Genomic DNA, 12,452 nt, shown 5'->3' with positions numbered 1-12,452 from the left:
AGGGGCACCTGCGTGGCTCAGTCGGTTAAGCGTCCGACTTTGGCTCAGGCCACGATCTCACGTTTCTTGAGTTCGAGCCTGCTTGGGTCCTGTCTCCCTCTCTCTCTGCCCCCCTCCCACCGTTTGTGCTCACTCTCTCTCTCAAAAATAAATAAGCATTAAAAAAAATATATTTTTTTAAAGGTATATATTTAACGGGCACCTGGGCGGCTCTGTTGGGTAAGCATTTGACTTCAGCTCAGATCATGATCTCTCGGTTTGGGAGTTCGAGCCCCGCGTCGGGCTCTGTGCTGACAATGTGGGGCCCGTTTGGGATTCTCTCTCTGCCCCTCCCCTACTGGTGCTCCCAAAATAAACAAACTTAAAAAAAAATGATATATATTCAAGGTTAAGACTTAATGTTTTGATACCTGTATACGCCACGACGTGTTTATCTTAACTAAGCCATATTGATTCTGGTGCTTTGCCAGGGGGCATGTAACAAAACCCTAAGGTCCCCAGGGCATTACTCCACGGCCCCCCGCAGACCCCGTGTGTGAGCTGCACTTAGACACCCCCGGGGGTGCGACGTCCCTCAGGTGTTTCACCCGTGCACGTGGATCACCGGTCACTTTCTACGCTTAATGATGTGGCTTGTCAGCCCTGGTGCTTTATTGCTCAAGTCTTGGGTTACAGGCAAAATCCACAAACTGTAAACACGTTCTCATGTGGATCCCAAATAAGGGATTATTCAAAAGAAACATTTAAGTGTCCTCCGTTGACTGGGCTTATTATTAGCATGTTTGACAAAAGGTGGCAGATGCTACATTTCCTTTTTATTTTTTTTTAATGAGTTCTGAGGTGGTGGCAGGTGTCTGGCTCCCTCTAGAATCTTAAAGGGCCCAGCAATCCCCGCACTAACTGCCGGCTCTAATCCTCTGCTTTGAACGCGATTAAAAGGAGACGGCTTGGGCCAGGTGGATAAGGGAAGGCAACTGGACGGAAGTCTGCAATCATTGTAGTTTAGGATTTTTTTTGTTTCAATGAGATTAAATTCGTGTAACAAGAGGCAACCATTAAAGAGGTTTTTAAGTTTGGAGAGAGAGCACACAAGCAGGAGAGGGTCAGAGAGGAGAGGCAGCATCCCAAGCAGGCTTGAACTCTCGAACTGTGAGATCATGACCTGAGCCTAGATCGGGAGTCGGACGCTTAACCGACGGCCGCATCCGGGCACCCCCAATGATCATTTTAAAGTGAACAATTCAGGGGTGCCTGCATTGCTCAGTTGGTTTAGCATCAGTCTTGACTGAGGCCCAGGTCATGACCCCACGGGTTTGGGAGATCGGGCCCCACGTGGAGCCTGCTTGGGATCCGCTCACCCACTCTGCCCACCCCTCCCCCCCTTACAGGGTCTCTCTCAAAATATTAAAAAAAATAATCAAGTTTATGGTTAAGAACCACAGGATTAGGAAAGATGGCTACATAGTAACCACAGGAAAGATGGCTACATAGTAACCACAAGATTAGGAAAGATGGCTACATAGTACTTTTTGGAGAAAGTGCATTCAGTTAGCACCATCCACAGGCAAGGGACCAGTGGTGTTTGGATACAGTGTGCCTGAATTTCATTTTGCTACTGGCTTGGGAAAATGGATGGGTTACACCACACCAAGCTGCTCTGAGAAGTGAATGGCCAGCCGCTGCCTGGAAAAGAAAACTCATCTCAAGAGATCCTGTAGCATTTATGAAACACGGAACATGTGCTCAAACGTAGCATTTCCTAAAGTACGAGAAGTCACAAACAAAAATATGTTTCGGATAGTGTTTATTTCTTCAAATTTATTTATCAGGAGTGACTGAAATAAAAAATATAATTGAGTCCCGTCATCGTGGAAATAGCTTTGAGAGAAAACTGGTCAGATGAACATTATTGCTTCCCATTTTCAACCAGTCAATAGTTGCCGTTGATAAATAGACAGCCAACAGTCTGTCGAGAATGCTCAAGATGTGTTATATAATACAACATGCCTGTTCCCAGGGGAAGAAACTAGGAAATAACTTATGTGAACTTCTTGATTTCATCATACAAGACAAGCACGAAGGCACCACCCATGCCTCTGAGAACATTGGACCACGCCCCCTTGAAAAAAGCTTTGGCCCCTTCGTCACGAGCAATCTTCCTCCAGCAGTCAAGCGTGCCTGTGTACATGATGTCGGCTGCAAAGAATAAAGACATGGAGTTGGTGGCCAAAGTCCTCCCCGAGACTTACGACACTAAACCAGGGGCGCCCGAGGGGCTCTGTCAGTTGAGCGTCCGGACTCAGGTCATGATCTCACGGTTCGGGAGTTGGAGCCCCACATCGGGCTCCGAGCTGCCTGTGTGGAGAGCCTGCTTTGGACTCTGTCCCTCCCCTGCTCGCAGTCCCACCTCTAAGAGCTAATCGCACTTTTGGAATATCCAAGGGTTACACGCTTGTGTGGGCGATACTGAAATATTAATGCCGTGACTAAGACAACAGGGATAGGTACACTACCCATTGGTCTTAACCTCTAATACCATTTAAGCGCCCTCACTCATAGGCATGCAAAGGGCCCGCTCAAAGGCAGATACAATCAACCCCATCCCTTGACCAGAACAGACTGCATTCCTCATTTTAGAGAATCTTAAGCAGGCTTCACGCTTAGCACGGAGCCTGACTCGGGTCTCCGTCCCACGACCCTGGGATCATGACCCGAGCCGGAATCAAGAGTCGCACGCTCAGCTGCCTGAGCCCCCCAGGCGCCCCTCGACTGCATTTGTAAAGTCGGGCATCGCTGGCTTGTGGCCACACGTTGTCCCGTGCCCGCATCTCTTTCTCTTTTGCTCAAGTGGAACTTACTTCCTTTGCGCCCCGACTGCATCATCATTCGGCGACGAACAGTGTCAAAGGGATAGGAAGTCAACCCGGCAACCGCTGTGACGGACTGTGCGATCATCCAGCTGATGAAGATGTGAGTGTTCTTGGGATCCGGAAGCATGCCTGGTAACAGGAAAGGGACACTTTGACCAGAGAGCAGAGTTTTAGTGGCTTGTTGTTTTCTACACCCCACCCCCAGCCCCTCGCGCGTCCAGTTTGTACTAGACACCCACGGCTTCCTCTAGCAATCACAGCCAATCTCGGGCTCCGGAAAATTAGGGTGGCATTACTGATCTTTTAGATGAAAAGAACACAGCTTCAAAGCACACAGCGGACTTACCCTTTGCGGTATCATAGATACCGAAGTAGGCAGCTCGGTAGATGATAATGCCCTGCACAGACACATTAAAGCCTTGGTACAGGCCCTTAATCCCATCAGATTTGTAGATCTTAACCAGGCAGTCACCAAGGCCTCGGAATTCCCTTTCCGCTCCGGCTTTGCCCACATCGGCCGCTAGACGGGTACGGGCAAAATCCAGAGGATACACAAAACACAAGGATGTGGCCCCAGCGGCGCCACCCGATGCCAGATTCCCTGCAAAGTAGCGCCAAAACTGGGTTCTCTTGTCCACGCCACCCAGGAAGATCTGCTTGTATTTATCTTTGAAGGCGAAGTTGAGGGCCTGGGTGGGGAAGTATCTGATGACATTGGCCAGGTTACCGCGCCAGAAGGACAGGACTCCCTGCTCCTTGGGGATACGAACCACGCAGTCTATGATGCCCTTGTATTGCTTATCTGCGGTGATTTGCTTGCTGGCATGCTGCACCTGATAGACAAGGAGGCCAACAGGGAGAGTTACAACCGCGGAGGAGGGAAAAAGGAAGACAATACACGCTCCCGATCACTGAGGGCGCTGTAAGGTTAGTTACTTCCTAAATCTAGTCTTCTAGGTCACACAGGATGGACCCTCCTAACCCTGAGGTTGTCACCAGCGGAAGGGAGGTCGGCACCCTCAGAAGGCACTAAGCCTCCACCCCTTTGGGTGGGGAGGGGGCGCCCTCAGGTGGACCCGTGCCCTTTAGACCCGGGAGAAAGGTCACTCACTACCTCAGATCCAGGTTCGGAGGCATTAGGTAGGGCCTGTCCTACGCAGGGCGCGGTCACCTTGGTGACCGTGGCCTCCGCCTCAGGTCTCCGGGGCTGCTTCCCTCTCCCGCTCCGCCCCCACTCCTCTCCTAGAGGTGACCCGCGGGCCACCACCCCTATGCCCGACCGGGAGCGCCCTCTAGAGCCGCAGCGGGAGAGCGCGGCGCGAGGAGGCAGGCGGCGGGGACACGCCGGCGGCTGCGCGGGGGCGGACGCAGTAGTCACACGCGCTTCCCGGCGCCGGCTTCCGGCCCGGCGAGGCGAGAGCGCGTCCGCGGGCGGCGCGGTCCCTCGACCTGCCGCGTGGCCTCCGCAAGGCTGTTATCTCCTTGCCGCGACCTTGAGGCCCTCGCCACGGCCACGCGTTCCTGCGTCCAGCGCCGGCTTCCAGGCTTCGCCCTTGACCTCCAGGCCCCGGGGAGACTGCCACTCCCGGAAAGCCCCCTCCGAGCTCGCCGCCTCCGGGATGCCAAGGCCCTGGTCTCCCTCGCCTCCCTCCGCCCCGACCCCTTCCTAGATCCACAACTTCAGGTCACTAAAGCACCTCCCTCGAGTTTGCCTGTGGGTCGGCCGCTGCGGCCACCCCAGCCCGCACGCGGCCACTTCCCCCGACCGGCCTGAAGAGTTGGCTCCCCTCCACCCCTGGCGCAAGGCTTTCCGCGCCTCCCCCGCCCCCCACCCGCCGCCACTTCCTGGTCGGGTTCTCCAACCCCCGGACCTACCTGCAGCAGCAGCTTGACCCGCTCGATGGGCGCGACCGCGGTCTTGGAGATGGCCGCCGCCACTCCACCCGCCAGGAAGTCCTTGGCGAAGGACACAGCGGCATCTGTCATTTTGAAAGGAAAGAGGAGCCGGGCGACTGCGGGACTGCGGTAGGAACCGGCTGGGACTCCGGGAGTGCGGGGCGGAGCGAGGCAAATGGCCGATTTATATAGGGCGAGCCGGAGCCCGGGCGGCCGGCGTCGGGGGCGGGCCTTGGGCGGGCACTGAGCCCCGGCGCGCGGGCCCGCGGGGCGGCTGAGTGGCTCAGCGCGCGGGGGGCGGAGCCGCGGAGTGGGGCCCGGGGCCGCCCCCCGCGCCTCGCCGCTCTCCCGCCGCACCTGCCCTGGCGGGAGGAAGGGGCGACCCCAGGGAATACCTAGGCCCGGGGCCGCTGGACTCTTGGGAAAAGCGCGCGAGTGGGGAGGGCGAGTGAGCTCACGGAGTGCCTGGTTAGAAACTTCCCGAGTATCAAAAAAAAAAAAAAAAAAAAAAAATCCCTATAATCAAGATAAATATTCAGTGCAATATTAAAAAAAAAAGTAATACGGGCAAACTACGGCCCGTTGGCCCGGTCGCCTGTTTTTGTAAATAAAGTTGAATCGGAGCCCCAGGGTTGGGATTAGGGGAAGCAGGATGAGGCAGGGTCATGGAAGTGCAGGGTGGAATCCTGTCTTTATTCTAAGTTTGGATAATTTGTTCATCATAGACTTTTGCATTACTTTGGCCTTTTTAAAAATAGTGCATTACAGATCGTTGGTCTTGATTACTGAGTTGTTTGGCGCCCCTTAAGCGAGGGCGGGTGCCTCGTTCCTCGCAGCTAGGCCTGGCTCTGCTCTGGAGCTGCCCGGGTGAAGCCAGAGGAAATTGGGGGAACAGCAGAGTCGGGACACTGTCAGCGTGCCCCGGACTCTGGTTTGCAAAACCGACTTAACAAAGATCTTGCTGGGAATTGGCAGAAGAGACTCCAAAGAACTCGGCTGGGGGTAGGGAAATTAGTTTAGCCAGGGGTCAAATAAAGAGGTTGTACCAGGAAGGTTGAGAGGCTGTGTGAACTAGGTTGGCATTTGGCTCCTCGGATGCAAAGTAAAGTACTCTTGGATTGAGTAGATTCCTCACTCCAGAAGCTTTCAGAGGAATCAATTGAGTTAGGTTGACAGCCATTGTGTCAATGGACAAGTGCTTACTGAGTCCCTTAATCCCTGCTCTGGGTAAGCATTTGCCAGACAAGTCCTTAAAAACCTACTTGCTAGCTTGAGTGGGCTCTCGGGTTCAGAACGGGACAGGAGAGTATGAAAACATATCATACGTCTAAGTAATCACAGGAATGTTGACAAAAATGATCATTGTAAATTGTAACTGCTGCTGATCCAAAGCTCCCAGCACACTGAAGGGCCCAATTCTCGGGGTTCCTCCAGGATTGTCAGGTCCTTCATTTAAGTATACTTTGCAATCCATTAAGTCTTCCCAGGAAGAGGTGTTCCTGGGACACCTTAGAGGTGTTCAAAGAAGAGCAGGTTTTTTGTTGTTGTTGTTGTTGTTTTCAAATGTATGTCTTTATTTTGAGAGAGAGCGCGCGCACGTGCGTGAGAGAACGTGAGTGGGGGAGGGGCAGAGACAGAATCCCAAGCAGGCCCCACGCTGTCAGTGCAGAGCCCAACTCCAGGCTTGATTTCCACCAAGCGGGAGATCATGACCTCAGCTGAAATCAAGAATCAGAGGCATAACCGCCCGAGCCACCCCGGTGCCCCCAAAGAAGAGAAGTTTTGAATCCAGCTTTGTTGATCCTGGGTGACAGCTCTGACCTGTGTTCTTGGAAGCTGCTCCACTTCTCATTAGTTGATTATAACAGTGACGCAGCTGGATACCGAAATGACCTTACTGTAGAGTTTAAGTGATGAAGTATATTCTCTGAAAGCGATGGCCACTCCTCTCACCTTTACTGGTGAGAGAATTAACAGCTAAAACAAAAATCTACGGAGCATTTTATTTAGAGGGAGGTGGTTTTTAGAGTGCATTTCAAAATAATATACAGGGGGCGGGCGCCTGGGTGGCTCGGTCGGTTGAGCGTCCGACTCTTGATTTCAGTTCAGGTCTGTGATTTCGAGCCCTGCATCGGGCTCTGCATTGACAGTGCAGAGCCTGCTTGGGATTCCCTCTCTCCCTCTCTCTCTCTGCCCCTTGCCTGAGTGCTCGTTCTTTCACTCTCTCTCAAATAAACTTTAAGACTAAATAAATTATAGTAAAAAAAAAAAAAGACAAAAAACCAGGGGCGCCTGGGTGGCTCTGTCGGTTGAGCATCCTACTTCGGCTCAGGTCATGATCTCAGGGTTTGTGAGTTTCAGCCCCGCTCTGGGCTCTACGCTTCCTCTCCCTCTCTCTCCCCCTTTCTCTCTGCACTTCCTGGGATTCTCTCTCTCTCCCTGTCTCTGCCCCTTACTCACTTGTGCTCTCTCTCAAAAATAAATAATAAAGAAAAATAAAACAACAACAACAACAACAACAAAACACACAAAAACTAATTCATCCAGTGAAGCCTTAGTGGGGGCTCTGTGTTAGTAACTACTGTGAGTTCTGGAAGCTCTTTACAATACACGTATAATTAAGAAAAAGGAGCTAAAGCTAAGGCCGTGCCTAGTAATTCTCAAGAAAAAACTAGGAAGAAGGTCAGAAATGATACTTAAGGCCTCAGTTACCTATGTCCCAACACACCCAGAATCTAGGTCATAAAGTGAATGTAAAATGCTGATACAAGCAAGAAAACTCAAGTTTGCAGGCATTGTTCAAACTTGGTAGAGTAGGACTTCTGACTGTCATTTGGAAAAGGAAGGGGAAACCTGGTTCACAGAGATACTATGTAGAAGGACAGCCGAGTAGTAACAATGCAGCAACAATGTATCAGTAATTCATTGGCTGGAGGGTGAAAATGAAATGAAAGGGAGAAATGAAAGTGATTGTAGTTGTGGAAGGATACAAGGAACTGCCTGGTTAGATAACAGCTGTGAATAATACTTCATAAAACCATCACATAGGTGAGAGATGGTGACCAGAGGCATAAACCATCTGAACACCTGCTGGTAGTCTCATTATTCTGATAGCAACACATTGGATACATTCTTGACTCTCTGGTTGGTAATTACAGTTCTCAGAAGTCTAAAGAATCAGTGAGGTAAATTGCTAAATGGGGCTTCATCCTGGTAAGAAATAAGGAAGATCTGGTTAGCAAAGTGAAAGTGACAAGAATATTGGGGAAACTGACCATGCCAGTGCCACCTGGATCTGTTCAGCAAAAGAATGCTGGGCATGGTCAGATAGGTTAACTAATGTGTGTGTGTGTGTGTGTGTGTGTGTGTGTGTGTGTGTGTGTGTAGGGGATAGACTTCACAGGGAAAAGATTAATAGATGTCCTGGCAAAATACCAAAAGAGAAAGATCGCTCCAGGGGGCAAAAGATTCCAAAGATAAAGTTCAAACCTGTACAATTTACAAAAATTCCAATGTGAAACTATAAAGGGAGAGATACTTATAAATGTAAATGTCCTTCCAGATTATTCTCTGATAAGCTCAGATTTTAGAAGTGCATATATAGACGACAGGAGGGCTGGACTTCCGAGGACAAAGACCAAAGAGCATCACAGACCTCTAGGAGCTGAGTCAGAAGGGCTGAAGTCCAGAATAAACCCGGCTTATAAAATGGGATGGACCACAATGTAGGGTTCCAATGTTCTATTTATTGGAGGACATTTAAGGATGAGGAGTTAGAGTGGGCAGCAGGTTGGCTCGGTTGGTTAAGCGTCTGACTCTTGGTTTCAACTCAGGTCATGATCTTAGGACTCGTGAGTTCAAGCCCTGCATCAGGCTCTGCGCTGACAGCCCAGAGTCTGCTTGGGATTCTCTGTCTCCCTCTCTTTCTGCCCCCCACTCTCAAAGATAAATAAACATTTTTTAAAAAAAGGATGAGGAGTTAAACGGCAGCATGTATGATAAAGAACTGGGGGGTCCTCACTGTGCGTTGGCAATGCAAAACAGGGCCAATGAGTCTTTATGAGCTTTATGCTCACTTCTGGATGCCATGTTTAAGAGGAAATTGACAAACTGGAACATATTCAAAGAAGGCATCAGGAAGGTGAAGTTCCCGTAAATCATGTCATTTGAGAAATGGCTGAATGAATGAGAGATACTAGGGAAGAGCTTTGGGTGAAGGAGGGACATCATAACTGTGTTCATGGGGGTGCCCGGCTGGCTCAGTCCGAGGGGCATGAAACTCTTGATGTCAGGTTTGGGAGTTCAAGCCCCACATTGGGCATGGAGCTTGCATTAAAAAAAAAAAAAAAAAAAAAAAAAGGTAAAAAGTATCCGAAGGCAAATATTAGGTTACATTGACCAACTCTTGAGTTTTAATGGACAAATCACTCCGCCCTTACTTAAGCAAGGTGGTAAGCCAGTTCTCAGCACCAGGTTGAGGACCCTACCTATAATCTGGCAACCCTATCAGTGACCACTGAACCTGGATTTGAGTGTCTAAGAGGTACCCAGGAAAAGCACTCTGTGTGCCGACCTGGCGTGCACCACGGAAGACTGTAACATCACACCAGGGTTTGTCCTGCAGCTACTGAGGAGAAAACAATGCTGATCTTAGGCGGCAATCTTCTTGTCTCTAGTCTCCCATTACCCCTTCAGCTTCTGGAACAGTCTTGCTTACCTCCAGTTTTCACCACGGTCCCTTGGGTTGCTCAAGAAACAAGTGATCCCTCCCTCTTTGCTTGGTTGGTCAAACTAAAACTCCTCAGCTTAGCATTTGAAGCCCTTTTTTCTCCCATCCCCACCAAGGATTTTATTTCTGGCCCCTCCGGGTGTGTTTAGAAAGCATTTGATGGATTCCAGCCCGGGAGCCGCTGCCTTTAAAACAAAAAGCAAAAAACAATCTTATTGAGGTTTAATTATCATACAATCAAACTGTAAGTATGTAAAGTTTACAATTTGGTAAGTTTTTTATGTATGTATAACATCTGTGAAGCCATCACAATTAAGATAGGGAATATTTCCATCACCACACTAAATGTTCTCCCTCTTGCCCCAAACAACCACTGACCGGCTTTCTGTCACCTTAGTTCCCATTTTCTTAGAATTTTGTGTCAGTGGAATTCTACAGGGGTGCCTGGCTGGCTCTGTCAGAAGAGCATGCGACTCTTGATCTTGGGGTTGTGGGTTCAAGCCCCCTGTTGGGGGTAGAGATCACTAAATAAAATAAACTTAAAAAAAATAAATGAAACCATACAACATGTTACCCTTTTGGGGGGGTTTCCTTCTCTCACTTGATATATATATCTATGTAAATCAATATATCAGTATCTATCACTTTTGGCCTATTATGAGTGATGCTGCTCTAAACATTCCTGTGCAAGTCTTTGTGTGGGCCTGTTTTCATTTCTCTGGTTTTTTTTTTTTTTTTCAACGTTTATTTATTTTTTGGGACAGAGAGAGACAGAGCATGAACGGGGGAGGGGCAGAGAGAGAGGGAGACACAGAATCAGAAACAGGCTCCAGGCTCCGAGCCATCAGCCCAGAGCCCGACGCGGGGCTCGAACTCCCGGACCGCGAGATCGTGACCTGGCTGAAGTCGGACGCTTAACTGACTGCGCCACCCAGGCGCCCCTTTTCTCTGGGGTTTAAACCTAGAAAGTGGCATTATCAGACTGTTTTCCCAAATGATTATACCTTTTCACATCCCCAACGGGAGAGTCCAACATTTCCAGTCTGAGCCACCCAGGAGCCCCCCAGTCTCTTGGCTTTAAAAGCCGTCTATTTGCTGATAACACCCAGATTTCTGTCTCCAGCCATCACTCTCCCCTGAACTCCAGACTTGTCCGGGTTCGCCCAGGACAGTCCTGATTTCTGTGTATTATTCGGACATAATTCTTAGCAGCGTTCCGGTGTGTGACTTTCCTGTCGTAGCTGTAACAAATGACCGCAAACTCAGTGGCTTAAGCAGCACAAATTTATTACCTCACAGTTCTGTGGGTCAGAAGTCTGACACGGTACTCCACTGAGCTATTCTCAGCTTCTAGGGGCCACCTACCCCTTGGCTCGCGGGCACCTTTGTCGTCAAAGTCAGCAAAAATGAGTTAAGTCCTTCTCATGCCCCATTTCTTCTGCCTCTTGTTCCATTCTTGAGTGTCTGTGACCCACTCTTCCACTTGTAAGGACTCCTGTCATTAGATTGGCCCTCCCTGGATAGGCTATGATAACCTGTCCATCTCGACGTCCTTAACCTTAATCACATCTGCGAAGTCCCCTTTGCCATATAAGGTAGAGTCACAGGTTCTAGGGATAAGGGTGTGGATACCCTTGGGGGTGGGGGGATCATTATTCTGTCCATCGCAACCGGTTTGGACAGTTACATGGCCAGGTTATGCTTCGGTATTTCATGTGCACTTCGAATTTAAACATGTCCAAAAGAGAACTTTTAATTCCTTCCCCACCAAAAGTCTTTTTTTTTTTTTAAGATTTTATTTTAGGGGTGCCTGGGTGGCTCAGTCAGTTAAGCAACTGACTCTTGATATCGGCTCAGGTCATGATCTCGAGGCTGTGGGATCGAGCCCCGAGACAGGCTCCACACTCAGCGTGCGTATGCTTGCTCCCTCTCAAAATAAATAAATAAACATTGAAAGATTTTATTTTGTTTGATATTTTTAATTTTGTCATGTTTATCTATTTTGAGAGAGAGAGAATGAGTGGGGAGGGGCAGAGAGTGAGGAGAGAGAACGAACCTCAAGCATTGGGCTCCTTGCTGTCAGAACAGAGCCTGACTCAGGGCTTGAACTCATGAACTAGGAGATCGTGACCTGAACAGCAATCAAGAGTCAGACACTCAACCAACTGAGCCACCCACGCACCCCTAAAGATTTTATTTTTAAGTAATCTCTACACCTAACATGGGGCTCGAACTTACTACCTGATATCAAGAGTCACATACTCTACCGACTGAGCCAGCCAGGGGCCCCATTCCCTACCAAAAGTCTGCTCTACGTCATCAAATGGCAACATTATCTACCTTGTTATTCAAATCAAAAGTGAAAAACCTAGGCACCGTCTTTGATTGCATCGTTTTCTTTTTTATTGTATTTATTTTTCTAATGTTTATGTTTATTTGAGAGAGTGACAGAGCACGGAAGGGGAGGGGCAAGAGAGCGAGGGAGACACAGAACCGGAAGCAGGCTCCGGGCTCGGAGCTGTCAGCACAGAGCCCGACGTGGGGCTCGAACTCACCAGCCGTGAGATCATGAGTTGAGCCGAAGTTGAATGCTCAAGCAACTGAGCCACCCACGTGCCCTCGATTCCACCCTTTTGTTGCCTACATTCAATTGTTCAGCACATCCTGCTGGGTTCAACTCCAAAATTTGTCTTGAACCCATTCTGTCCTCTCCATCACAGCCTTGCGGCCCTCTAATCTATTATCCACGTAGCAAACAGAGGAATATATTTTTTTATAAGTGTTTATTTATTTATTTTGAGAGAGAGAGAGAGTGTGTGCGTGTGTGCACGCACGAGTGGGGGAGGGACAGAGGGAGAGGGAGACCGAGAATCCCAAGCAGGCTGCACGGGGTCAGTGCAGGGCCCGACTTGGGGCTCAAACTCGCGCACCGTGAGATGGTGACCTGAGCTGATGTC

General features: G+C 49.6%; 1 protein-coding gene across 1 annotated transcript; it reads right to left on the bottom strand.

Moving 5' to 3' along the window:
* Positions 1–1,787: 1,787 nt before the first annotated feature.
* On the bottom strand, positions 1,788–4,966 carry SLC25A5 (solute carrier family 25 member 5). The gene is made up of 4 exons (XM_011279441.3): positions 4,746–4,966; positions 3,217–3,703; positions 2,859–2,999; positions 1,788–2,196 (listed from the first exon to the last, which is right to left on the bottom strand). Exons 1-4 carry the CDS (start codon positions 4,854–4,856, stop codon positions 2,039–2,041), a joined length of 897 nt encoding a protein of 298 aa, XP_011277743.1. The 5' UTR covers positions 4,857–4,966; the 3' UTR covers positions 1,788–2,038.
* Between the last annotated feature and the right edge of the window lie 7,486 nt (positions 4,967–12,452).

The sequence above is a fragment of the Felis catus genome, chromosome X, assembly GCF_018350175.1.
Source record: "Felis catus isolate Fca126 chromosome X, F.catus_Fca126_mat1.0, whole genome shotgun sequence".
Lineage (NCBI taxonomy): Eukaryota > Metazoa > Chordata > Mammalia > Carnivora > Felidae > Felis > Felis catus.
Note: the sequence above shows the minus strand (reverse complement) of the source record. Positions and strands in the feature narration are given on the sequence as shown.